General features: G+C 45.1%; 3 protein-coding genes across 3 annotated transcripts in view; 2 read left to right on the top strand and 1 right to left on the bottom strand.

The window, feature by feature from the left end:
- Positions 1-15,610, top strand: part of phlpp1 (PH domain and leucine rich repeat protein phosphatase 1) — a 55,254-nt gene extending 39,644 nt beyond the window's left edge. The window contains exons 5-17 of the mRNA XM_061693165.1: positions 2,837-2,983; positions 6,032-6,259; positions 7,448-7,650; positions 7,773-7,833; positions 8,103-8,198; positions 8,430-8,585; positions 9,217-9,417; positions 9,791-9,953; positions 10,105-10,235; positions 10,945-11,058; positions 11,320-11,514; positions 12,024-12,252; positions 13,116-15,610. Coding sequence (XP_061549149.1) covers positions 2,837-2,983; positions 6,032-6,259; positions 7,448-7,650; positions 7,773-7,833; positions 8,103-8,198; positions 8,430-8,585; positions 9,217-9,417; positions 9,791-9,953; positions 10,105-10,235; positions 10,945-11,058; positions 11,320-11,514; positions 12,024-12,252; positions 13,116-14,423 — 3,232 coding nt within the window. The 3' untranslated portion in view covers positions 14,424-15,610. The remainder of the gene's footprint in view (positions 1-2,836; positions 2,984-6,031; positions 6,260-7,447; positions 7,651-7,772; positions 7,834-8,102; positions 8,199-8,429; positions 8,586-9,216; positions 9,418-9,790; positions 9,954-10,104; positions 10,236-10,944; positions 11,059-11,319; positions 11,515-12,023; positions 12,253-13,115) is intronic.
- Positions 15,611-15,747: 137 nt separating this feature from the next.
- Positions 15,748-23,151, bottom strand: mep1bb (meprin A subunit beta b). The gene is made up of 14 exons (XM_061693188.1): positions 23,074-23,151; positions 22,836-22,854; positions 22,703-22,753; positions 22,563-22,606; positions 22,397-22,475; positions 21,867-21,984; positions 21,381-21,559; positions 19,341-19,559; positions 19,082-19,234; positions 18,737-18,952; positions 17,418-17,885; positions 17,164-17,343; positions 16,548-16,728; positions 15,748-15,966 (listed from the first exon to the last, which is right to left on the bottom strand). Exons 1-14 carry the CDS (start codon positions 23,149-23,151, stop codon positions 15,750-15,752), a joined length of 2,202 nt encoding a protein of 733 aa, XP_061549172.1. The 3' UTR covers positions 15,748-15,749.
- Positions 23,152-25,702: 2,551 nt separating this feature from the next.
- LOC133411761 (opsin-5-like) lies at positions 25,703-27,331 on the top strand. The gene is given in 4 exon segments (XM_061694439.1): positions 25,703-25,755; positions 25,996-26,123; positions 26,945-27,165; positions 27,167-27,331. Coding segments are annotated over 4 exon segments (567 nt in total).
- Positions 27,332-27,926: the final 595 nt, after the last annotated feature.

Below are 27,926 nucleotides of genomic sequence, written 5' to 3'. Positions count from 1 at the left end.
CATTTTAGAAGACATTTGCTGAAAACCTGCAAAGTCTGAGAACTATGTAGTACTCAATTGTGGAAATATAGCGTTTGAACTGTTTTTCACCAATTCAGTTTTCCTGATTTTTGTTTTTTTTTGTTTTGTTTTTGTGTGTGGCTAAAACATACCTAAGTCGCCCCGTCCTCTGCTGAATGAGAACTTGAGCGCTTTTGTTCACATCAGCGCATTAATCAGTACCCTAGGAGTAGCTCTCAGTTTCTAAAAGGTTGCCCATCGCCGACACCGCGTCAACAGTGTCCCCAAGCAATCATGTTTGTGCCGCTTATCAGAAGGTAACGCTGTAATGTAATGCCAGTCTGTGCATGCAGTCACTCCATGGACCCAACAATTTGTACACAAGCAATTAAAAAGTACATGTTCCATAATATTTCCCCTTAAATTGTGAGCTTCTGTGCTGGCCAAATGAGGAAACATCCCTTTAGTGCTGCCAAACCTGAGCAGGCTTGTCCTCATTTGACTCAGCGTGATGGCACAAAAGGAGGCCAGTAATGAGAAAGACATGTTTAGAAGAGAGAAGAATTATTTTTGCAGAATTACGAGAGAGACCAAAGCCTTCATGTGAGTGTGTTTGTGTTTTGGTTTGGACAGTTTTGTGAGAGGCTATTTTTTATTGTTTTTATTTATTTGGGGGGATATAAGCACTAGCGTTTGTTTGTGTGTGTGTGTGTGTGACATCAATCAAACATGGAGTCACAGACCTTTTGTTAGATCTCCCAAGAGGAGAGACGTGTGGACCTGCTGGCTGCTTCCTCTCTCTGCTATCTTTGCTCTGTGGCCAAATACTTAGTGGCGGCTCAGATAGGCAATAATCAGACTCGCCGTTTCTTTTGGCATAAAACAGGCCTTCCCAGCATGCATCTCTCTGTCTGAGCCTGAGGTCATTCCTCACTGGCCATGCACATGACTAAGCGTTTGGCCTCTTTAGTTGCATCTGTGAGGATGCTTTCGCTGGTCGTGAAGGACAGCTTTTGGCACGAATCAGGGGTATTTAAAGTAAAAACATTTGAGTTAACAAAAGATGTCCGCAGATGCCTAAAATATCCAAAACGAAGCCCTTCTTTAATTATCCGCAAAAATGACTTTAATCCTTAAATCCAGGTCTAAAAGAATCCACAGACAGATTATTACTGTAGCATTTCATCAAAACAGAGAATGGACGAATGAACGAACCTGCAATCATTTGTGGCGGGGGACCATATGAGGTACGCATCTTGGCAGAACCTTCAGTCATTGGTGTAAATTTTGTTTTCATACCTGCCATGCCACAATTTTGGGAGAAGTTCCCATAGGAATCAGTGAAGTACAATACAGTATTTTTTTTTTTACCTCCTATTAGTTAGTTTTCGTAAAGTATAATAGTTTCGGTTCTGTTCTGATTGTCTTCGAAGATTTTCCCCTCTCACCCGAGCAGGCTTAATCAGTCCGGGAACATAGACTAGATAGCACAGCTCTACCCTGAGTGTGGAAACCCAACTACTTATCCCCTAAGTTCGAGGCAGTTTCTCGTGCTATTAGGTTGGATTTACACCGCTTACACCGCATGAGGCAAGTAACACAATTATGATTTGTTCTGAACTAGAGAAGTTGTGACATGCTTCATGGCAGCGTAAATGGTGTAAGTTTTCTTCAAAAAAAAACACCACCCGTAAATCTAAACTACAGCAAAAGTAGCTACGGTTCTATTCACTATTGGCGCCCTTACCTTTGGCAAAAGCAGGTACTACCAGATTTCTAGACAAGCATGCCAAATCGATACCATACGGATGATGTCTGCTCATTCATCAGCCGGATTTGTCATCGCTGTGTCATTGTAGCATTGGAGTATACGCAGCTTGAAATGATGAAATAGAATAAAAATAAACACATGCCTGTTTTCTTGCCGCTGTTTATTTATTTATTTATTTATTGCAAATGCTCTCAAAAGTGGAAAAACTGCTGTGCCAAACTAAACCAAGTCGAGCTGAGCCGAAGCGCGCTGCGCAGTGGAACAGTGACAGCGGAAATTGCGCAAGTTGTTACCATGCTCATTCAAAATAAGTCTGACAATCCTAGTTTCAATCAGTGCCAAATTGTGCACCTTCATTGATACCCAGCCCATGCATTTATTTGCTTTTGCGATATAATTAAAAATGAAATAAACAGTCTCTCTCTGTCCGTTGCATTTTTAATGGTTTCTTCCACCACAGGCCAGGCTACAGGCCTGCAATCCTGCTCACAGACACAGACTTGTTAGATCCTAAACTCACTGCTGGAGATAAAATCACTAGAGCAGCTTCAGACTGATATGGAAAGGACGCAGAAGCGTGCTTCAAAATGATGGCACGATAGGACAGACGAGCAGCGAAGCAGGAAAGTGATACGAGCATTATCCAGCAGATTGCAGAGGTTGATTGAATGGGTGAATGACACACGTACACAAACAGACACACACACACACAGTGTCTCCGCTAGTCACCCTCAGCAGGTTTGACTCGCCAGGCCTGATCAAGACAGAATTTTTGTCACCTTAATGTGCATTGTGTGTCAATAGTAGGATGAAAAAAATCCAGTGTGGCCAGTTTAAACAGCTACTCCGACATTCCCTCTATGCAGGTATGTAAGTAAAAACAGACCAGGGGGGTTGGTCAACATGAAGGTCACCCCTCTGCTACGGGACACCGTTCCAAATGTCACCATTCCTTTTTGTTTGAATAGACAACACAGACGTCAGGGTTGCGACTGTTTGCTAAACTGCAAGTCTCCATTAAGGACATGTTGAATCGTAACTGTGTGTTCTGTCTCTTATGTGTAGGTTCTCTCGTCTGCGGAGCCTCAACCTGTCCAACAACCACCTCGGCCAATTCCCGCTGGCCATCTGCGACATCCCTACGCTGACCGAGGTCAACCTCAGCTGCAATTACTTGCCTTCGGTTCCCAGCTCTGTGGGCGCCATGACCAAGTAGGTAACAATAGGATGTCTTCAAGGTGTCACCCTGGGACCAACAACGAAGTCAAACCGAGCCCATGTATTTAAAAAAAAAAAAAAAAAAAAAGTAGTGTAAAAAGCTCATGCATGTTTTTAAACAAGTACACATTTACAGTCCCTCTAATAGATCCCCATTCACTAATTCCTAATCAGGTGCCCCATCTACTTGGAAGGAGACATATCCCCCCCCCCCCACACACACACACAATTTAAAACAGGTCCCGGGTGTCTTAAGAACATGTATGTGACATGCTTTCGTCAGAATGCCCAAAGGATTAAGAATTACAGCACATGTTTTTGGGGCATGGCCTATCTCATGCAAGTGAGTGTTAGGTAGAATTGCATAAATAATATCTATGAGCCCTGGAGCTTAAAGATGATTTCATATTCTTGCAGGTTTTTTTTTTTAAACTCCAGTTTGACTGGACATATATTGTAGTATACTGGTAATTACAAATTAAGGCCTCCCCTTACTCGATGTCTCTGCCCTTATTTTACCAAAACAGTTTGGAAAATTCTATGCTTTCAGCAGTCTGTGGAAGGCCATTTTCTATTTTTTCTATACTAATCTGATATAATATTAAATTTCCCCCATTTTATGAGTTATGTTCCAGTAGTTTTGTTCTTACACGATTTTTTCCTCTTCTTTTTGTTGTCGATATTAGAATTTAGGTCGGGCCATCGCTCACTTCAAATTGGCCGAACCTTTCACCTGACCCGGGCGTCAAATGTTTACATTGTCAAATGTAGCTGTTACCTAGTAACAAGCACCTGGCACTTTACTAGTTTCAGCACGCTTGACTCCTTTTGTGCCAAACATCCTGTTAATTTGCCGTTGTGTGCTATAGTTGTGTGCTGTTGTTCCCGTCCTTGTATTGTGTTGTCGTATGATTTAACGATGTCACGATGGTTTATTGTGTGGCATTTGGTTGTACAAATGGTTCAGGCAGCGGCAAGAGTTTTTTGTTTTGGCTTTCCAAGTGAAAAAGGAATACATGATCAGTGAATAGGCAAAGTCAATCGACAGGGGAAGAAACGTGCTGAGCTATGGGTGCCTAGCAAGCATTCCAAATTACTTTGAACCGGCGTGTTTTGAGTAAGACTTAGCAGAAAGCAATGGATACAGCGGCAGAGGCTTAAACCAGCTGCGGTGCCTGCTATTTTTCCTACGGCCATCAGGACCTCAACTGCCACCAAGAGAACTAAATCTCATAGCCGCCACGATGCAGCAGCGAAGCGGTGCAGACAAGAGGTGTACATTTCCTTGTATATACCTATGACTCTTATTATGGTTACTATGCACTGGGGAGTAGAAAAAAAAAGACCCGCATAGTACTTTTTAGTTACTGTCGTCTGTACGTTTGCCTATATGACAAGCCAACAGACACACGGCAAAGACATTGTGTCCGCAACTCGAGCGAGGGGCACACTATATATGGAATACTGCATCCTGTGTAAAAGCTTGTGCTTTGTCACTGAAACATATCTGAATATATAATGCGTATAGTCGTGCTCAAAAATATTGGCACCCCTGGGGTGAAATTATTTCAAGCCATGAGTGTATAAAAAGACATGCTTTTGACATACCGTCAGATGGAGCCAGTGGCCACTCTCTTTTGGTGTTGTACAGCTGCTACTTGGCTGCACGTCGTCGTCACTGTCGGATCGGCTCAAACGTACGCTTTGACGATGCCAAGTTCAGTCGGGGGCTCCTGTACGTCGAAATCCTGCTCCTCCACATATTCCAACACGTTGCTCGCTATTGCGTATAGTGTGTAGCGCGCTGTGTTTGTCAAGTGCAACGTCACTTCTGGTAGCCCTTGCGGTCGAGAGAGTAACCACACCCCGGTGTCTTGAGCTTCGGGTATGTTCAGCGAGGACTCAATATGCGTCATAAAAACCTAATTTTTAACTAAACTATGGTTGAAAACTTGCTGGAAGTTACATGCATGTATTACATAACATATAAACAATGCAAATATGAATTTTAACTGACCCCATAACATCTTTGTCATCTGACCTTTAAGGTGGAGAATTAAATGTTTACTCTGTCTGTTTTAGCACTCAGCTTTGCCTTGCTTTACAGCCCTCTCACAACGAATTGTGTTGCTTTGTTATGCCAGATGAGATTATTTGAAGTTTTGTCTGGTTACAATGTGACCTAATTCTAATTGATAACCAGATTGTATGTCATGGTGTTTTGTGAAATCTTTTTTTTCTTTTCTTTCATGGGGAATCTCACTTTTGAGTCACGAAAGATTGTCTGCAGATTTAACATATTTATGCAATTCAATAAACACTAGGATCACAAATGTGAACACAGAAACATGCACTTAGGAGACATCCATCCATTTTCTGTGGCTTGTCTTTATCAGGATGGCCGATGAGCTGGAGCCGATCCCATCTGATTTTGGACGAGACGCGTGGTGCACCCTGGACTGTTTACCAGTCAATTGCTGTAAAGGAGATATACTGTGCTTTTTTCCTCCACAATTCAAAGCCGTGCCCAGGTGTCCTAATCACACCTCTGACATGCTTTTGTTAAAATACCCCAAGTAATGTGTCAAGAATTTTCAGTTACTTTACAGACCCTATTTTTTTGCTTTGCTGAAGTTTGCCTGTTTGAGAGGGCGATCTCGTATCATGCAAGTGAGCCCCATTTCATGCTGGGCCAATGGCGCCTACCGATTTCATTACCATGACGACTGGGGGTGGAGCCAGAGGATTGACCCCTGAGTGTGCAGCCGATCTTTTGTTATTGGACAATTTTGAGAAACACTACCATTACCAAGGCGAGATTTAGTAGCTGCAGTTGGGCAGCTTTGATTATGCAAGAGAGAGTGAGATGGGAAGTTAATCTGCTGGAATGATCTGGTAAGCCCGCACATTCCAGAAGTGGCCGGAAAGCCGCTTGAGCATTTGCCGCCACCTGCTGACCGGTGTATGCAACTCCATTGCTTTACGTGCACGAATCTGGGGGTTTCCTTTCCATTCATTTCTTGTTTCTCTTCACCTTCGCAGTTTACAAACGTTCCTGCTGGATGGCAACAACCTGAGCGAACTGCCCGACGAGCTGGGCTCCCTCCAGAGGCTGTCGTACTTGGGCCTCTCCTTCAACCAGTTCAGCCACTTGCCGCAGGTGCTGGAGCGGCTGGCCTCCATGGAGAAGCTGTGCATGGCCGGCAACAACCTGGAGACGCTCACCCTGCAGAACTTCCGGCTGCTCCGCGTCAAACACGTCGATCTCAGGTAGTGGCAGAGGACGGGAACGAATCCGCATCAGGTGGTTTGCAGAATGTTGAACTTTGATTGTGCCCTTAATGATTGAAACTGAAGCAGGGAGACAGTCAGACTGCAGAGAATCAGGAAATGATTTGCTCATTGCGACTCCGACAGGTGTCTCGCAATAGGTTCACCTCCAATGACTTGCACTATTTGCTAGTTAATGCCTCACTCCTTGTAACTTTGCTTAATCAGTAAAAAAAAAGGTTTGCAACATGTTCACGTGTCAGGGACTGAGTAATAGAATTTATCGGGCGCATATAGTTTTTTAAATTCTTATCAGCATCAGAATACTTTATGAATTGCGTTTTTAAACAGGGTAGCATAGAAGACTAGTGGTTAGCATGTCACCATCACAGTCGACAGACTCTAAATTGTCCGTAGGTGTAAACTACTGGGAATGCTTGTTTGCCCTTATATGTGCCCTGAGCGGCAAACAGTCCAGGATCTGTCCTGCCTCTTGCCCAAAGTCAGCTGGCATAGGCTCCATTATTTTACTTTCCATTACTCAATGCAAAAACAATTTTCCCCTCATAGAATTGTGACTTAACATCACAGTCAGAGTAATACATGTTGTTCTTGTAAATGGCCATGTTTTTTCTTGTAAATTGACAACAGTGAACTGTTACAGTGCTCCTATTTTCCTTGTAAAGTCAATGGTAGTGCTGCTCATTTGTTTCACTTGATGTGTTTTGGAATGAATGTAAATGAGCCTCCGAAAAGTACAATATTCTCGTAATATTAAAGTCTTTTGACGTCATAATTCTCTAACATCATCCTAGTTGTAATCAATACTGTTAATACACAGTTTTACTTTTGAGTGTGACTTCCTATTCAATATCTGATCAATCAAAAATTAGGACTACTACAACACTTACTGCTCCTTAGTCAGTAAATTTAAAAGATGCAACAGACAACCACTTAAGCAAGCGCTTTTTGACAATGATAAAGTAAAATCTGCTTTCTGACAGGCTGGTAGGTGGAGCGAACCTGGAGACACTGTGTGTGTATGTGACGCCAACGTTTTTGGAAATAGATGTAAAAAGATGTACTCGGTTGTTTAATTTTACGCTTGATGTGTGGGCAGGCATTTAAGATACCCAACTATTTGTATAGAACCAATGAAAAGGTCAAATTTCCATAATATTCCACCAGGCTGAATAAGATCCGCAACATGGTGCCGGATGAACCTGACCTGCTAAGGCACGTCACCCAGCTGGACGTGAGGGACAACAGGCTGACGCTGTTGGACGCCTCGGTGTTTCCCCGCCTGGAGGTGCTTCACTGCGAGAGAAACCGAATCGCCAGCCTCAACGTCAAGGGCTGCCTGCTCAAGGTCATCTACGCCTCCAATAACGGTGGGTCTGAAGCTCCTCCCTCCCTTCACTCGCCTCCCCTCCCATTTTCCCAGCTACCTGTTTTTCTAGACGACCGCATACGTCCTTGCGGTAGGTTAATGAGTCTGGATTTCTCCCCACAGAGCTGCAGAGTCTGGATGTCAGTCCTGTTCCCTCCAATCTTAGTTACATGGACATCTCACGGTGAGAAAAATCCCAAATGAGCACACATTCAAGAACATAAAACGACCTTTAATGTGAAATGTGGAAGCTGAGGTCAGTGGAAAGACAGTAATCTTTGGGTTCGATTTATGTTTCAAAGCACTTAATCAGTATTTCAGCCTTGAAAAGGCTTCCTCTTGGCACTGCTGTGAATTAAACACACACGGAAGAAATATTAGGCACCACGCTTTAACAGATCGTACACCATTTGTCATTATCATTGCCCCATTTTTTTCTCTGGCCCTCCGAAGGAACCGTATGGAGTCTTTGCCAGACTGGCTGTGCGAAGCGAAGAAACTTGAAGTGCTGGACGCCAGCCACAACCTTGTCAGCGAGCTCCCAGCGCGGTGAGTGTCCCTCGGCGGCGCGTTCCCAGTCTTTAAATGGAGTGCGGTGCTGACTTATCCGGCCTGCCCTATGCTAGCCGCTCATCTGTCCTCCACAGAGGGTCATAAATCACACCTGACACTTCCGTCACCTCCTTTTCGAAGTCACTTTGTATGCAGCGCATCCCTGATCTTTCTGTGTATGCTGATTGCGTTCTGACAAAGCCATCTGTGTGCTCCTCTCTGCCGCAGGTTGTTATGCAGCAGCAGCCTGAGGAAGCTGAGCGTGGGACACAACCAATTGCAGAAGCTGCCTGAAAGAGTGGAGCGCCCCCTGCTGGAAGTTGTCGACGTGCACCACAATCAACTGGTGGAGCTGCCCTGCAACCTGTTCCTCAAATGTCTCAGGTAGCTGCCAAAGAACGTAGACTATTGCGTTTTTATTGCAATATTTCGAGAACACAATACACTGTATAGCAAATCAGTATTCCCCATTGAAGTCAATTTTAAATTCCATTTTCTTTTTTTTTTTTGGTACACAATTTTAATAAAGAAAAGAAACACTGTAAAGTATTAATATAAAAACATATTAAAACTTAAATAAATAAATAAATAAATAGTCACGATTTCACTTGTGTCGCATAACGTGTCAGGAGCTCTGACTCCAGCTACGGTTCGCTATGTATCACGCGGTTAGTCCAGTGTGTGCGTCAGAGTGTTTTTATTTGGTAGTCGTGTGTCTGACTGTTTGTACCATTCAACAAACAGCTGAAAGTGCGCCTGCAACAGTTGCTCACCTTTATTTTTTCACTGTACTCGAGCTACGCCGTATCTGAAGCTCACTCGTAATTAAGATTGTGAGCATACAACGAAAGGCAAAAAAAAACTCCCCACTGTCTGTATCAAGGCAAATATTAAGATGAATAAAGTATTTCTCATCCTATTTCTTTTTATTCTTTTCAGTTAGGCCCCAATACAGCTTTGTCATTTGTGTGGTGGTGTCCCCTCATGTTTAACAATCCTTTTATTGTGTTCGCAGTTTACGATGCGTGAATGCTTCGGCCAATAAGCTGGAGCACCTGCCTCCTTCCACGCTGTCGGAGGAGAGCCACAGCATTCTGCAGGAGCTCTACCTGACCAACAACCGCCTAACGGACAAGTGCGTGCCCATGCTGACGGGCCATTCGCATCTTCGGGTTCTGCACATGGCCTACAACCACCTTCAGACCTTCCCGGCCAGGTAACGCTCACTCATAGTTTATGTATGCCGACGTAGCATCTCAAGTGAGGTATGCACGCCTCACACCACAGGATAATCTTTCAGAGACATCTGAGAATCGGCCTTTGTTGAATACGATTGGAAGAGGGGAATCAGGCTCAAAATGGACCTGTTTATCAGATGTCTCTAAAAGATAATCCTGAACCATTATCCTATTGGGAACAATCTGACCTCTGCCAACTTTGATCAGAAGGAGAGAATCAGTCTCAAAATTGGCCCAGTTATCCTTATGTGTGTACCCCGCTTTAGACCCTTTGTGCAAAAACACATTTTCTGGCCATAATGAAAGTCCCTTCCACAATTAACTATAAATACTTTGTCGTCTCGCCACCAGCAAAATGGCCAAGCTGGAGGACCTGGAGGAGGTGGACCTGAGCGGCAACATGCTGAAGACAGTGCCCACCACCATCATGAACTGCCGACGTATGCACACGCTCATCGCCCACTCCAACTCCATCGAGGTCTTCCCCGAGGTCATGCAGCTGATGGAGATGAAAGTAAGGCCATCGTGGCAACATTAAATCACCCGCACAGAAGAAAGCATGGCGACTGTATCGAAAACCTAGCTTTGTGCAGATAGATTAAGTCGTGCGTTGTTGACACCTTGGTGTTGTGTGCGAGTATTTACACGTCTTCCTCTGACGTCAGTGCGTGGATCTGAGCTGCAACGAGCTGAGCGAGATCACGCTGCCGGAGAATCTGCCTCCCAAGCTTCAGGAACTGGACCTGACTGGAAACCCGCGTCTCAACCTGGACCACAAGACCCTCGAGCAACTCAAGTCAGTTGATTTTTACTTTTCACACTTAAGAGAAGGGGTGGGCAAGTTTATGTGCCCAGGGCCATGTTTGATTTTTTTTTTTTTTTTTTTTTTTTAAACAAACAGATGGATCACATCGTTTGTAGATGAGATAGCTCAAATGTGTATGTATGATATATTAATTAGTTTATTTTAGTATCAGGAAAATAAATGTCATTTATTTTTAGTTATTTCATCATAATCAACCAATTAATTCAATAAAATATTTTTTATGTTAAATGTATGTGTATGTATGTATGTATGTGTATATATATATATACATATATATATATATATATGTATGTATGTATATATATATGTGTATATATATATGTATGTATATATATGTATATATGTATGTATGTATATGTGTGTGTATAGTTGCATATTTTTTGTTACAGCAATTGTATTGGTTACAGTAAATCAATTAACCAATTACTTAATGAAATAAATTTTAATAGCAAATGACAGTATAGATTTTAATCAACCAATTTTAGGGAAAAACAGAGCTCGGATTCTTGATAATGTAAATACTCGGTGAGACGGATTAAAGAATGGAGGAGGGTCGATTGTACTCTTTGCCCACTCCTGGTTTCGAGTGTGCTTGCTTTCATTCCTGCCTTAGGTTTTTTTTTTCTTTCCCTTATCTACAAAACGAGTGAATTTAATCCACGTCTTGTTGCTCTTTCAGTAATATTCGCTGCTTTCGTATTGATCCGCCGCCGACCTTCTCATCGAACGAGGCTCCTGGCGGCCCCGCCGTGTGGAGTCATGGTTACACAGAGGCCTCAGGCGTCAAGAACAAGTGAGTTTAATCAGTCAATAATGGAGGGGTAAAACAACCAGTGAAGCTTCACTAATTTATTGAGGGTGGCGATTGAAAACGTGCTAAAATGTCTCCGCATGGACAAGGAGAGAGGCGGGCCATGTACGCTACGGTTCCTCAACAGACTGGTTGGAGTGATGTTGTTACTATGGTTATCAGCATGCTGCGTAATCGATACGCGAGCAGGAGACTTTCTTCAATAACATCACAACCCCTCACTGCTATTTTCTTTAATTTCAGACTGTGTGTGGCGGCGCTGTCGGTGAACAGGTTCTGTGGGAGTCGCGAGGCTCTGTACGGCGTGTTCGACGGCGACAGAAACGTGGAGGTGCCCTACCTTTTGCAGTGCACCATGAACGACGTGCTGGCCGAGGAGCTGCACAAGACCAAGAGCGAAGAGGACTACATGACCAACACGTTCCTTGTCATGCAAAGGTCATTTTTTATGTTTAGAAGTAGCTACGAATGTGTTATGATGCATTTTTTATTTTATTTTGTTTATTGAATAGTTTTACATTTCGAGCAGCACAGTGGTTAACACATCTGCCTCACAGTTCTGAGGTTGGCGATTGGAATATCTGCTCTGGTCCTCCTGTGTGGAGTTTGCATGTTCCCCTAGTACACAAACTTCCTCCCACATTACAAAAACATGCATGTTAGGTGAATTGAAGACTCTTAATTGTCCATAGGCGTGAATGAGTGTATGTCCTGAATGTGCGCTGTGATTAGCTGCCGACCCGTCCAGAATGTACCCCACTGCTTGCCAGAAATCAGCTGTGATGGACTCCAGCTCACCGAGACCCTTGTGAGAACAAGCGCTATAGAAGATGGATCTTACTTCAAGACAAAGCTGACCTCACAAACTTGTTACCTTTGTTTGGTCAAATTAATGTTCTGAAAATGATCAATCCGTAACCGATGCTGCTTCCTTGTCGCCACCGCAGGAAGCTGGGAACCGCCGGGCAGAAGCTGGGCGGTTCGGCAGCTCTGTGTCACATCCGCCACGATCCCACCGACCCCGGCGGCTGCTTCGTGCTGACGGCCGCAAATGTGGGCAAGTGTCAGGCCATCCTGTGCCGCAACGGAAAGCCCCTGTCCCTGTCGCTGCTCCACAATGTCGGCCTGGAGGAGGAATATCGCCGCATCAGGCAGCACCGTGCCATCGTCACAGAGGTAAAGTGTAACGTGGAGAATGTGTGACATCACATTTTTGAGACAGTTGAAGGTTGTGCATTTAGTACCTGGGCCTTCAGTGGGGGGACTCAAATGTATTCATGTGTGCAGACATATGGTTTGCTTGTCAAGTGTAGCTCTGACCAACCAGAGGACACATTTCTGACTTTTTGTGCTTTATGGAGCACCCTAACATACCACAAGATGGCACTAAAAGCCCTGTCTTGATGCCAAGGAACTGTTTTGTCGTAGCGTCTATGGACTGAGAGACAATTATAAACATTGAAGGTTATCAATTTACTTGCGGTTTTTCACTATTCGTGGCAGGGCTCAGTCCTCAGAAGATAACAGGAGATTACTGTACGTATGAGACCAAGTCAATTTCACCTCTTCCATCTGCCATTGTGGGCATAAAATATCAAATGTATACATCTGTGCTGATCGCAACAGTTGTCTTGTTAGTCAAATTTGGCTGTCACGGCTATGCTCTGACCAACCCATCAGAGGATGGAAAAATGCTGACCATGTGAGGAGAATTTAACATCTGTATTAGAAACATTCCCATTGCTGATATAGTTTACGGTGCATCGGCCAGCACTACTGATTCTAAAGACCCTGGGTGGATTAGATTGACATGGCAGCACATGGAGTCCGAAATCTGAAAAGAAATCATCCATCCGCATACATGTACTGTAAATTGTGCAGCACAGAGAAATGCTATGAAATCAGGAGAATAGATAAATACAACTTCATAGAACAAATATTAGAATTTTGGTCTTCAATGTAGGTCAGGCAGAGAATGTCTTTCTGGCCCACAACTGCTTTTACTCATGTTCCGAATGTATTTTGTCTTTTTCCTGCAGGACAACAAGGTCAACGGCGTGACCGATTCAACGCGCATCATGGGCTACTCCTTCCTCTACCCGTCCGTCATCCCGTCTCCCTACGTGCAGACAGTCACGCTCACCTCACAGGACGAGTTCTTCATCCTGGGCAGCCGGGGCTTGTGGGACGCCGTGTCTCCCGGCGAGGCGGTGGAGGCGGTGCGGAACGTGCCCGACGGCCTGGCCGCTGCCAAGAAGTTGTGCACGCTGGCGCAGGGCTACGGCTGCACCGACAGCCTCAGCGCCGTGGTGGTCCAGCTCAGCGTGAGCGAAGACTGCTGCTCTTGCTGTTGCTCAGAGCCCCCCCGGCCACCTCCCAGCCCCGGCCTGGGCCCCTACCCGCCGTCGTCGTCCTCCGGCATCAAGGAACGCCCCTCGGACGGCTCGCTGCCCGTGCCGCCGTCGTCCTGCAGCGAGATGAGCAGCGAGATCAGCACCAGCGAGATGAGCAGCGAGGTGGGCTCCACCGCCTCGTCCGACGAGCCCCCGCAGAGTTCCCTGGTGCTGCTGCACGAGCAGGGCCACCACCCTCACCTGAACCTTCACCACCAGGCCCACCCTGTGACGCTGCAGCACCAGCAGGCCCACGCCGCCGCCCAGCCCTGCCAGTACCTGTTCGCCGGCCCCGAGTTGCCTTCCTCCCGCAGCTGCTGCACCCTCCACCCCGCCTGCTTGGCGAGCTCCTTCCAACGCCAGCTGTCCAGCGCCACCTTCTCCAGCGCCCTCTCCGACAACGGGCTGGACAGCGAGGACGAGGAGCCCATCGCCGGCGTTTTTTCCAACGGCAGCCGGGTGGAAGTAGAAGCGGATGTTCACTGCCTCAAAACAGATTCCTCTTCCTCACCGCAAGCGTCTTCCTCCTCCGGCCACGAGCGTGTCCTGCTTTTTCTCCCCCCGCCGCCTCCTCCGCCGCCGCCCTGCACCCCCGAACCCCCGGATGAAGGAGTGGACATGAGCATAGCGGGGAGCGAAAACGGCCTCGAGAGGGACGAGGGCTGGCAAGGCGGCGGCGACGGAGCGAAAGCGGCGTCCGGAAAGAGGAGGGTCAACGGCTCGGTGGCTCGCCAGGAGAAGAGTCACAACCTCATCGAGGTGGCCGCCGATGCCCCCTCCAAAAAGTCCGGGGGGTATTTCACCGCCCCGGCGCAGCCCGACCCAGACGACCAGTTCATCATCCCCCCCGAGCTGGAGGAGGAGGTTAAGGAGATCATGAAGCAGCATCAGCAGAAGCAGCAGAAGCCGCCCGGGACGGACCAGCCCGCGGACTACTTTGACACCCCGCTCTAGAACACCCACTGGCTACAGCCTCGTATCAGCATGCACGCCCCACCCTTTGACACCATCACCATGACAACCCCACCCCCCCACCCCCCTCCAGGCTTATTTTCCAACCTGCCTTTTTGTTCCTGTGTTCCTCGGAACCTCCCCACTGGAGAAACATGCAGATGAGCCCTTTAATAAAACTGGACCCTCGTCAACATCCTCTTGTGTTCGCACAGGCAATGGAACATTGTGGTTTTTTCTTTTTTTTAACCTTAGACACCCTAATAACCAATACTAGTCTCTTTTTCATCACCTGTGTTAATATGCATCCCACGCTTTGTTTGAACTCACCGTATTGTTTCACTTGAAAGCAGCAGGAACCTTTTTAAGCGCAACACATCTTTTTACTCTCAACTTTGAGGAATGGTACACCGGTAATACCACACGTTAACCGTTGTAGATAGGGCACTTAAGATACTGTATTTCTTCAGTAAATCCTGGCTCTTGGCCTGTAAAACGGCATAGACCTTTTTATTTTAATTTTTTTATTTGTAGAAACTGAATACTAACTCCTAGGAGTTGCATACTCTATATGGTGACTCAGTCACTTTTACTAATCTTCTCTGAGAGAAATGGTGATTTGTGTTTTTTTTTTTTTTTTTTTTTTTCCAATGATTGTAAATAAGAGAATTGTTGTATACAGATGCTTTTAAAGGATCAATGTCGGTGAAGGTTTTAGTGGAGGATGTGTGGGCGTTTGCTGTTCTGGAGGTTGACCATGTCCCCCATCCGACCCAACCACCACCACTTCCTCATCCCTCTTTTATATTCCCTTTATACTCATCAAAAGAACAACACGTAATTGCAGTTCATAACATGTCAGGCAACACCACCACATGTTCATCCCCCCCCCCCTGTTTTTATTTTTGATGTCCTGTAGTCAACACTGTATCTAATAAACACTAATAGACTGATTGATTTTTTTACACATACATGGAGATTGACATTCTATTTTCATAACACAGCCCGCCTCCAGCAGTAATTGTTACCAGCGGCATGATCATGTCGAGCTCAGTAATACAAACAAATATATATCCACGTGGAAAAGAGACAACACAGATGTTCCCGTCTTTGGTATAATAAATTTTAAATTTGTGAATATAAACTCCAATGTGTGTGTTTCATGATTGCAATTTGATGTACGAAATTGAATAGGCTCACATGCATTACCAATAAAATTTACATTGTATGGCCAGCAAGGGGCAATCTGATACAAACGGTATGATCATATCACTGTGATGTTGAAAAGTGAATTATTTCACTTTGTCCTTTTGATCATTCTGTGACATTTCATGCTAGTTGGCCCCTGTTCCCCATGACCAGGCCACTCTCAAAACTACGCTTCTTGTACTTCTTCTTCAGGCAAACGGCGGTGGTCACGCTCACCACCAGCATGACTCCCAGCACGGACAACGAGGAGGCCAGCGCGACGGTGCTGCTCTCCGACGTCGAGCCTCTGTGCTGGCAGTTGTCGCCGTAGAACCACCAGTCGCCCCCCACGGCACACCTGATATGACCCAGAAGGTTAGTGCCCAATCACATCACATGATAACAGTTCAACTGCACCACCATCTTATTATCTGCTGCCGTCAAGATTGTATTTCCCAATTCCCAACCCACAGGCGGATGACTGTGTTTAAATTTGCTGACATTTATATCTGCTAGCAAGCCTGTCATGAATCGTGAAACATGGAGCATGTGCTGTGTTGCAGCTGATGTATACATTGACTAACCACAACATTAGGGGGCACCTGCACATCTAATACAACCGAGATAAAAAGCAATATGTTTCTTTGGGATTCTGCGATATGTACGATTCATATCACTAGTATTAGAATTATCACAACATAACTAAATCACAGGTACACATACTGAAAGAATTGCAACATTTGATTTTCAAATCACGATAAGAAATTGTAAACAGCAACGGCCAAAGTGAATTTGCGTGCATTCAAGACTAATTGATTAAATTTACTTAAAATTATAACCCAGTTAAAGGCCTTTGGCTTCATCTGAGCACAATGACCAAAGCATAAAAAAAAAAAAAAAGTATGTGTGTGTGTGTGTGTGTATGTAGTTTGCCCTCACCTGCAAACAGGCTTCCCTTGCGCCTGCACGCACACGCCGTCATTCTGACACTGCACGTACGCGCATTCATCCGGCGCCGACCTGGTGCTGGAGGTGCCGGTGGCGGGCGCAGTGTTCAAGGATGAAGGAGAAGGGCTTGCGATTGTAGGCCAAGGTTGGCTTGCAGTCAGATGAGACGCGTCTAAAGAGGCAGAGCAAGCGAGAGGGGATCTTCAATCGGATTCAAGTGAATCCAAAGGCTGAAATTGTTGAATCATAGATGTGATGACAACATTAGTGACTGGCTCCAGGAATACGAATAAGGACTGATACCGTGTTTGACAGCACGTGTATTTCTAATACTGTATGTGAGTTAACAATGCTCTCACACTAGATGGACAAAAGTGTCAATACCTTGCGGGCCTGTTCTAACAAGGGAAGGACATGCAAACTCCACATTAGATCCCAGATTCAAACTCCGAACATTAGGAACTGTGAGGCAGACATATATACCTGTTGCCCCCATTAGACACCGTTTCTCCCAAATGTTCTTGTCAACAAATGGACACAATTCCCTACAGACACACTCCAAAATGGTCCCCCAACACAATACATTTTATTCATGCAGTGCTTTTACCCTCCATGCTGAGCATAAAGATAGCGTCCCCTCCCTTGATGAAGTCCCTGCTCTTGGCTCTCAGGTGGGTGAGGTACGCTGAGGTGCCGGTGCCGGGCCCCCGGAAGTACTTGGAGCCGTCCGTGTCCGTCACCTCGACGCCCACCTTTCGAGGGTCGTCCCAGAAGAGCTTGCTGCTGCCTGATGGGCGTCGTGAACGTTAAAACACGAGTCACTCGCGAGAAGAGCGGTTTTTTTTTTCTTCACATGCAAACCTGAAGACGTCTTGTTGGGATCGGTGGTGATGCTGCGCTGGTTGGACATGCGCTTCTGGATGTGTGGGTGCTGGTCCATGAGCATCATGGTCATTTGTTTCCAACGGCAAGGCCATGTCTGCCCGACGTCCCCCTCGCGGGCCACCAGGTTCACGTAGGCCGCCATTCGCCCGGGAGAGTCGGTCTTCCCGCTGGGATAGAGCTTCATCTGGAAGGTGTAGCCCTCCTTGGAGGTGAAGGGCGGGCTGTAGATGGCCGCGTCCAAGCGGGTGTTCTCCATGACGTGGCTGAAGTTCTTGACGCGCCACGTGAACTCGGGACACGCGGTCTCCGAGATGTTGATGTCATCCAGAGACAGTCCACCTGAAGATGGACCCGCACCTTCCTTGGTGCCCTGGAAGACCACACGGAACTTCTTTGTGACGTTCAGGCTGACGTGGTGCAGCTGCCACAGGTCCTGAGGGGGTCCTATTGCATCACACGAGTTGAGTTACTGAAGAGTATGTAGACTGCCCAGGTGTGGGGAACCTTGTTCCTATCGGGAGTGGGGGGGGTTTGTGAGGATTTGCGGATTACATTTTTTAAAGCGGTTCCTCTGATGTTCTTGTTGTTTTAGCCTTTGGCCAAATAAATCACCATTTTGACACCCGTACCAAAAACACGATTGTTGCGAGCTGGTTCATCATGGTGCCAATTAGTCAGTTTTTCAGAAAAGCCGGGCCCGAATCCAGGTTCACTAAAGCGGAGTACAATGTGGTCCGAGTCCTGATGCGAATTGTGAAAATCCGCAAGTAATTGATGCCCCCCACTACAAGGGTTTGTTATTGCCTATAGATGCCACAAGATGGCCGCAAAGTACTACTTTTGTCTTAATGGAGCCCTAACTCATTGGGAAACTAGGGATTTGGGCATGTGTGCGGTGTGCTGTGTTTGTCATCTGGAGTGTACACCACACTATTTCATAAGAATTGTAAAAACACAGATGGCAATTTTTCTATCGTGTGTGGGGTATGTCACATTTTAAAAATTGGTCAAGATAAAAAAAAATGTTTTTAAAAGTATACGAGTGCCTTGCCTTAGCCCTTAGTCTTGGGCAACACTTTGGGGTTTTGTCATAGCGTGGGCGGAGTGCTAACTTTCACGTTTCTTTCAATCCCTTTATTGTCGCAGTTCTTTGTCTGTCTTACCTCCCAAATTAGTTTTAGTCTTGCATTGCAGCCCTGATTGAATGCTTTTACAAGCAATACTTGGCCCACAGGCCGTAGGTTCCGCACCCCTGACCAAGCTTGCACAGAAGTAAGACGGTGAGCGATACTGACCGTCGATGGTGGTGATCAAGCGCAGCGTCCCAGCAGGGTTAGCATTGTCGTACTCCCGCGCGAAGATCTTGAGCGAATCCTCTGGGCCGCCGCTGTTATAGAAGAAGAACTGCAGACATTGGTAGCCTCGCTTGGGGTACAGGATTCGACTCTCCAGACGGGCCGCGTCGCCAATGTTGGCCGTGCTCGTTTTGAAGTGCATGAAATAGCCAGAACCTAAAGATGAATGTAGGATTTAATTGTGCCTGATGAAGTTTCTAGTGAGTTTTTATTTAGTGAAATTTTAAGCTTGTGATCAGACAATTCCGGCCCTACTAGATAGATTTTTCCAGGGGTCGCCCTCACCAGTGCATTTTCCCATATTGGAGTAATCTGTGTCGGGTCCCCCTGCTGCCTCGGATAGCCTGTGCCAGTCCTCCTGGTCCCCCGGGCCCTGAATCATCCCGCAGATGTTCTCCCGTTCAAAGTCGCACGAGTCCAGAAAAGTGGAGCCCCGAGCTGGAAGACAAAGTCACCTTTGAACAGCTGTAAAATCATCTCGTAACGCCGGTGTTGATCCGCTCGTTAATGACGGCAACAAGACAATAAAAGCAATTGCTCTGACTGCAGTTGTAGAGGCGGGACAGCTTGAGCAGGTCGCTGTCGCTGAACTCCATCCTCTGGCCGATGACGTCGGCGAAGGAGTTGATCTTTGTGACGATGGTGGGCTCGGAGCCCTTGCTGAAGGCAGTCTTGCTGTAGTGCATCATGGAGCCGTAGTCGTAGGGGACGCCCAGCGAGCTGGAGGTGGTGTCATTGTGGACCTTGAAGTTGTGCTCTCGGCCTTGGTGCCGCACAAAATAAGGCTGTTACCTTACAAACAGTGGATACAAAGTCTATACACCGCTGTTTGAATGCCAGGTTTTTGTGATATAGAATTTGAGACCAACCAACTAAGATAATGTGGTAGGATAACGTCCAAAGCTAAATTAAAAAGTTTGGTCTTGAGCCTGTTCTTAAAAACAAAAACGTTCGGAGGTTCTCCGGCAGGCCGTTTCACAGATGGAGGCCGTAAACCGTGAAGCTCTACTTCGCCGTGAGTGCGTGTCCTAACACGAGGGATGATGACTAAAAGGCCACGGCCAGAGGACCTTAGTGCTCGTGAGGTTTCATATGGTAAAATCTATTTTGAGAGATAGGACGGCCCAAGACCATTAAAGAAACTTAAAATCAATCCTGGCTACATTTTACAAAAGCACTCTCCCAAATGCATGTGGGGAAAATGTGTTGTAGTCTGATGAAACCAAGGGGGAACTTTTAGGCCATAATTTCAAAGCCAAGTTTGAGGGTGTGCTTATTTATGCAACCAGATTTTTGTAAGTTTGTTTTCCCCCTTTAAAAGATTTTAGTTTGATTTTCAATTGATTTGTACAGTTTGTAGGTCACATGATACGTGAAAACTTGAACAGGGCTTTTTATATTCACTGTGTACACACGTGTCATTTATATTTTTATAGCTCGACAGGACAATTAATCAAAGTTCTCTGCACTTTATTGGCGGGTATTAATGATTTCATGGGCAAATGAAGGTTCACTTGTGCCACGTTGATGGCTTCTTATCGCGCCACCACAACAGCATGTGTCACGTAAGCACTAAAAGTAATGAAACGACAGCACTCAATAGGTGTTTCCCTGTAGTACAATCTAACAATGTCCGACATAAAACTGCTCAGGTTGATTATTGTATTTACTAAGTTTAGTATTTATTTATTTTCGCGTCAAATTAAAAGTATTCAAATTCTATGTATTTGAAAAATGTCTTTTTCATTTTAAATAGTAACAATTTGAATAAATGTATATTTGAGACAATAATACTGAGGACATAAACAATAGTTAGCAGTACTGTTTTTTTTTTTATTACATTTGACTATAAATGAAAATATGTACTTAAATCTAGTATGTGGTACTAGTATGTAATTTATGAATTTTTTAATTAAATGCATAGAGTAAAAAAAAATAACTCTTAAATATTAAAAATAAATCTCATTGAAAATATGAAACTTGACTCAGTAGTATAGAATTGTAGTGCATCATTGTAAGAGATATTTCTAAGTATTATAGTATTATAATTATATTTTTATTTAATTTTTTTAATATATTTGAAAATATGTAATGTTAGGTTTAATTTATAAAAAATATATTTATATCATTGAACAAATTTGGATTTCAGTCAAAGATAAACATTTTATTTAATTCATATAATGTACAAATAACTATGCATTTTAAAATATATTTTTGTCTTGTTTTCACCCAGGAACTGGGTGAGTTAGAGCCTATCCTAATTAAATGTGGGCGAGAAGATGGACACACCTTGGAGTACACAGAGCATAATAATGTGGGTTTTTTTTCTTCTACTTTTTTTTTTTTTTTATAAATAATATTTTAAGTAGAAATGTTTTCATTAAGTTTTAGAGTCCTTAAAATGATCCTACATGAACAGCAGTTGGAGGTGGTATAGAAATGTACTGAATCATCAGCCACTAAATAAAAGCAGCGAAAATATTAGAAATATCTCTCAATAGGATGCAATACACATATTATTATTTGAATAATCATGAATTCCCATATTTCATGTGATCTACAGTATTATGAGGCTGGTGGTTACCGGCTGAGATGCGGTCCCACATGATTTGCACGTAGTCGTCCCGGTCTGCTCTGGACTGCTCGTGCCAGAAGCCCAAAGCGTGCAAGAACTCGTGTTCGATGGTGGCGATGCGGTCGCAGTTTTTGCCGATGGACAGACGCTGCCTGCCGACACGCTGGTTGCCCACCGAGGAGAAGCAGCTTCAAGTGAGCCCAGGAACCCATTGATTATTAGGATTACAAAGGGCAAGAGAGTAGTGTACCACTACGTCATTTTATGCAGACGGCCAAAGCTTGCCAGAATTTTTCCTTGACTTCTCTATTCAAAACTAGTTACCATAAAAATGAAATTAATCAAACTGGACAGAAGAAAGGGTTGAACGTAACGGGGAGACTATTGGGTTTTCTACACGGAACATATTAGGTCAGGGGGCAGCGAGTGTAAGCGCCTCCACGCCGAATCTGCAAACAAACGCCATGTGCCCCACAATGAAAGGCAGCGCCTCACCCGCTGCCTTTAAAGATGGCGATGTAGTTTGCTTCTCCACTCCACGGCTTGAAGTCGATGCAGGTCTTAAGACGGTACTGCTCAAAGGCCTTCAGGATCACACCTTTTGCATTGATGTCTGCACAAGAAATTGTTTGTAATTATAATGATTTAATGACTGTTTGTAATGATAGACGCCGATTGCAATGGTTTCCCAACATACTGGATTATTTCCAAGTGTCATTATGTGGTGGTTTCAAGTACACGCACACACACAAACAAAAGCCAAAGAAAAAGCAAAACAGCCTAGTGGACTTAATTCCTAAAGTGCATTTCCTTATTTACTTCACTCAGGATGACATTTTCTTTGACTTCTGATGTGTATTTTTCCAAAAAGATCTGTGTTGAATTGTACAACTTTTTAGGCCGTTCCACAGTACGTATTTTGTTCACCTTACCGTCTCCACGAGAGCGTCAAAATATTAGCAACGGCTGTCAGTGTGGTACAGTGCGAACGACCTCGTACAAACACAATAATAATAAACATTCACCGAGGTCGTCCTCCATGTAGTATGGGATGGTTGTGGGCCATCTGTACTCTTCGCCGATGATGGAGTTCCTACTTTGTTTCTGTTGATTGAAAATAAGACGCACGTGACAGCAAAACGTAATATTACACGATATTAAGAATAAGAATATTCAGTGAGGAAAACAAACCTCGCCGAGCACAATGTCGCCTTCTACCAGATTTAACCCTGCTTCTGTGGGGCCAAAGTAAAACAATGAAACGCTTAAACATTGCTTCAAAAATTGAGGATTGTGGGGAATTTATGAAATTTTTTCCTCCCTGCACATACCTTCATTGATTTCGAAAATGTCGAGATCTCGTCCGCCATCGACGTCAAAGTCTGCAATCAAATTAAATGTCACATTAGTGAGTAATAAAACTCACTGTGCGCTCGACTGCAGCGGTCCTCTGCTGTCGCTTACCTTGTAATATTTCTCTAGGCTGAAGACATACAGAAAATAACATATAAACAATGAAACCTATTTAGAAAAATATGTTTGAAAAAACAATATGTGAAAGAAAAAGAAATATTGGAAAATAAGATGTACTGTATTTAGAACAAATATTCAGAAATAATAAATAATAAAAACAAGAAATGTATCGAAATGATGTAATAAGTAGAAGCTGAATGAAAGCAGCTTTTTCTTTGTATTTCATCACCATGCACAGTGCGGCGCCACACAGGAGCCACGCGGCATGAAGAGCCAATGATACGCGCGCAGGTGTTCCTCCCGCCATGTCCAGCAAGCATTCGTCGGGATGTTGTAAGTGAGCGCTCGTTTACTCTCAGGTGCATGCTGGGATTGAAATGAGGTGCATGTGAATGATTGACGGCGTGCTCAAGGGTGGGACGTGATAACAATCGCTTCAAATCGCGTCTTGGGCTCTGCGATCTGCTGACAAATCTTTACAAGGCGTGTCAATGATTGATTGATTTTTTAATTTTTTTACCTTAGTCAAATTTTTAATCACCGTTTTTAAGAATGTTAGACCAGTCAAATAAAATGTTCTTTCATTCATATATTTCTTCCCATCATGTTGATGACCGGTATACTTTGTTATTATGACTGAGGGAATCCCAATTTCACTGTATTTATTATAATGGTTAATCGGTGTAATAAAATGTTTGAATTAAAAGAAAATCATAAATTATGATTACTACTCTCTGCTCTATCAAATTATTCTCATAGGTTAAAAGACATTTTTACTGAGCAAATTTTCTGTTAAATGTTTTATTGATCAATTGAATTGAATTAAAAGAAAATCATAAATTATGATTACTACACTCTGCTCTATCAAATTATTCTCATAGGTTAAAAGACATTTTTACTGAGCAAATTTTCTGTTAAATGTTTTATTGATCAATTGAATTGGCTAAAGAATGTTCTTTTCGGTCTGCTTGTTGCCTTTTTGGCTGTCGGGGCTCCGAATGAATGGAAGGCCTCGCTCAAAGTGAGGAGGAAAAGCTTTATGTATTTTGTCAACATTTGAAACTTTCATCAGCTTTTCTTGAAAGGATGCATTTTGTAAGTGGGCCAAAGCAGGTGGCAACAATGTTGTTCAGCAGATTGATGCAAACTCAAAGCTTGTTCCAGATGTGGCTGATTAGTTATTGATATTTTGGAGAACTATGCTTTCTATCACTTAAATATGAACTCGGCACAGAGATGTATCAAATGAAGCTGAACTGATGAGGTTCCTTTACTTATTGCAAAATGTGCGCATGTGTGTGCGCACGTGCATGGTTCTCCTTTCAACTTGTCCCTTGAGGGGTCGCCACAGCGCGTCATCCTCTTCCATCTCCTGCATCCTCCTCTCGAACACCAACTGCCCTCATGTCTTCCCTCACGACATCCATCAATTGACATCCATTGGTCTTCCTCTCGCTCTCTTGCCTGGCAGCTCCATCCTCATCATGCTTCTACCAACATACTCACTATTTCTCCTCCGGACGTGTCCAAACCATCGAAGTCTGCTCTCTCTAACTTTGTCTCCAAAATATCGAAGCTTGGCCGTCCCTCTGATGAGCGCATTTCTAATTTCATCCAACCTGGTCACTCCGAGAGCGAACCTCAACATCTTCATTTCCGCCACCTCCAGCTCTGCTTCCTGTTGTCTCTTCAGTGCCACTGTCTCGAATCCGTACATCATGGCTGGCCTCACCACTGTCTTCTAAACTTTGCCCTTCATCCGAGCAGAGACTCTTCTGTCACATAACACACCTGACACCTTCCTCCACCCGTTCCAACCTGCTTGCACCCGTTTCTTCACTTCCTGACCACACTCACCATTGCTCTGGACGGTTGATCCCAAGTATTTCAAGTCTTCCACCCTTGCTATCTCTTCTCCCCGTAGCCTCACTCTTCCCCCACCACCCCTCTCATTCATTCACATATATTCTGTCTTACTTCGGCTAATCTTCATTCCTCTGCTTTCCAGTGCGTGCCTCCATCTTTCTAACTGTTCCTCCACCTGCTCCCTGCTATCACTGCAGATCACAATGTCATCTGCAAACATCACGGTCCACGGGGATTCCAGTCTAACCTCATCTGTCAGCCTATCCATCACCACTGCAAACAGGAAAGGGCTCCCACCTCCACCTTCAATTCGTCTGTCACACCTACAGCACACCTCACCGCTGTTCTGCTGCCCTCGTACATGTCCTGTATTATTCTAACATACTTCTCTGCCACTCCAGACTTCCGCATGCAGTACCACAGTTCCTCTCTGGGTACTCTGTACTCTAAATATGCGTGTCACTCAAAATGAGCGATCCGAGATGTTAAAATACAAAAAGAAGGAAATGCAGTCTTACGCTGCGGCTGTGCACTCTTCAAATTGTAATTTTGAATATGTTGAATGACTCAACGCAAGCAGTTGCTCCCTGATTTGGCTGTCAACAGCACGAGCTTCCTGATTGGCTATCGTTCCGTTTGGTGTCACAATCGGTCCAGCTCGGTGACGACCGCACACGCAGGACTTTGTGATCGTAAATACTGAACGATCGGTCCACGACTGCCACCTTTTGACAAACCGGATAATCGCTCGTGATAATCTTTTGGAGACAGCCGACAAACGGGCTTGATCAAAAGGGAAGAAAATGCTCAAATTTGGCCTGATCGTTGAGTCGAATGCACCTGAAGTCATACACTTAGACCAACATTTTCTGTCCAAATACCACCTCTGAACAAAACCGCCGATGTCGAACCACCGTGTGTGCGACGTGTGAAGTTTTTTTTCGAAGGCTTTTGTATGATTTTTGGGTTGCCATCACAGAAGGGTACCAATGATGGCGAAGAGGACAAAGTTGGATGATAAACCACAAAGTGAACTTATTGCAGCGTAGGAAGGCGCCGTTTCCATCCCGGCACAATAACTTTAGAAGATAGTAAGTCAAATTCAACAATCGATTGCTCTCCGGCTTCAGGGCAGTTTTGACTTTTCGAATGAATGTTTTCACTGCGATACACTGAGCGCCATGCTGATGCTCTTCACACTCTCTCACGTCCTCCGTCATTGAGCCTTCTGTTTGTTTATATTCTTACACGAAGCTCTTCCCACCCCCTCGCACCTCCCACGCAGGTGGCTGTACGGCAAGACGGTGTGCTCCAGCTACGCCTTCTGCGCCGTGCTGTTCGGCATCTGCAGTCTGAGCACTCTCACCCTGCTCAGCGTGGTGTGCTTTGTCAAAGTGCGTTATCCACTCTACGGTAAGTCTTCAAAGCGGACACGCCCGCCAGAAGTTTCACAGCGGCGTCCCTAAACGGCCCATCGTCGACGTCTCCCTAATCCCCCCCCACCGGGAGCCGCACTTGAAACCTCTCTCTGAGGACCCCCCCCCCCCCCGAGTCCGCCGGGGGCGCTCGATGAATACTGCTTGTGATGTTGGTTAATGCGCTGCAACGAAGACCTCTGTGTGACCCCCAAGAAATTGTCTTTTCCCAGCCGGAGGCACAGAAGGCTCCCATTTAGTCGAAGTGAAGTGTTCAACTGCGCTCGGCATCGCGCGATTTAGCAGATGATTCCTTTGACTCCCAGTTCATCCCGTCAGGATTGTCAAGCGTGATATTGCGTGGACGCCCACCGTACGTTGCTGACGCTACATCATCAGTGTGTGAATTCAGCTGAGCCGTTTATGTTGCGGTTGCCGAACAAATGAAGTGGCTCAGAGTTAGAAGCAATAGTGCAGCAGTCCCACTTCCAGGAGTTCTGTGGGGTTCCAGTCGTTCGCTCGTCAGAACGGGAATCAGTTATTTGCCAAGTACGTCACAAACACACAGGGAATTTGTCTCCGGTAGCTGGAGCCGCTTTAGTATGACAACAGACAGCCATTGTGACCCAAAAATAGTTTTGAGACATAAAAACACACTACGGCGAGTCACTGAGCAATGAAAGGTTACCGCTAATGCTGATGCAATAACAACTGTATTTCAATTGTTCTTTCTTTGAAACCAGCCCACCGTTAGAAACTGAATACCGTTAAGGCTGTAAACAGTCCAGACACTAATCGCACCAGAATTCATGTTCGCAGGAAACTGGTTCGACGGCATTCACGGCCGTCTGCTCGTCGCCTGCGCTTGGCTGTACGCGCTGTCGTTCGCATGCTGCCCGCTGGGCCACCGTGGAGCGTACTGGCCGGAGCCCTACGGCACCGCCTGCTGCATTGACCGGCGCCTGTCCAATCGTCTCCGGACGGCCCGCTCCTACACCGTGGCGCTCTTCTTCTTCTGCTACGTCCTCCCGTGCTGCATCAATCCTGGCGTCTTACGCGGACATCCTCGCCACGGTGCGCGCGTCGCACAAAACGACGGAGCGGCACGCATCCGGCCAGGCGCACGTGAGCGGCATCCAGATCATAATTATCAAGGTAAAGGTCAAATACACACGGATGAAAAAGTGGTTTAGTGGAGTTTACTAAATGCTGGTAAAATATTAACCTTAGAGATGAAAAATATGATCTGTCGAAGAAAGGTCTCTTTGCCAGTTAGGCAATACGGTGGACAGCCGCTATTTGCAGCGGTTAGGGATCGGGCCACCCCGCGAAAAGCAAAAATCTGTGTACAACTGACCCCCAGTAGAATTGCATTGGGATTGTTTTTTTAACCCCAAAAATGCTTGAATAAGCAGGATTAAACTGCCAACGGATTGTTCTTCTCAAAAAAGAGTTTTTGTTTTTATAAGAGTCTTTAAGGTCTTTAAAACACCACCGTGATTACTGATTACACTCAGTGTATAATTTCACTCCAAATGCTGTCGAAGGCCTCTTTTTCAACCCCGTGTTGACTTCCTATTGTTTTTCCTACGTATGGTGCAAATGCACAAACATCCATTTGTGTGCCCTACAGCAATTTTCAAGCGCATGCTTAAGTTGCCATTCTTATGGAAACAACCCAGTTGAGCATTTGCTAGTTAAGAACTGCCTTAAGAACTTGGTTATTAAGTCATTTCCCGGTATGAGTTTCATCGATATCAGCATGTAAATGCATGCCATTCAAAAGGCAGAAGCACATTAT

Source organism: Phycodurus eques, chromosome 13, assembly GCF_024500275.1.
Source record: "Phycodurus eques isolate BA_2022a chromosome 13, UOR_Pequ_1.1, whole genome shotgun sequence".
Classification (NCBI taxonomy): Eukaryota; Metazoa; Chordata; class Actinopteri; order Syngnathiformes; family Syngnathidae; genus Phycodurus; species Phycodurus eques.
This window is presented reverse-complemented; position numbering and strand designations above follow the sequence as displayed.

Bases quoted from the DNA above. Each gene is read 5' to 3' on its own strand.
- mep1bb (XM_061693188.1), bottom strand. From the start codon at position 23,151: ATGGCGGGAGGAACACCTGCGCGCGTATCATTGGCTCTTCATGCCGCG. The intron at 22,607-22,702 runs GTATGTGCAGGG...TTGGCCCCACAG, and splicing joins CATTTTCGAAATCAATGAAG to AAGCAGGGTTAAATCTGGTA. The intron at 19,235-19,340 runs GTCAGAGCAATT...TTTGTCTTCCAG, and splicing joins GTCCCGCCTCTACAACTGCA to CTCGGGGCTCCACTTTTCTG.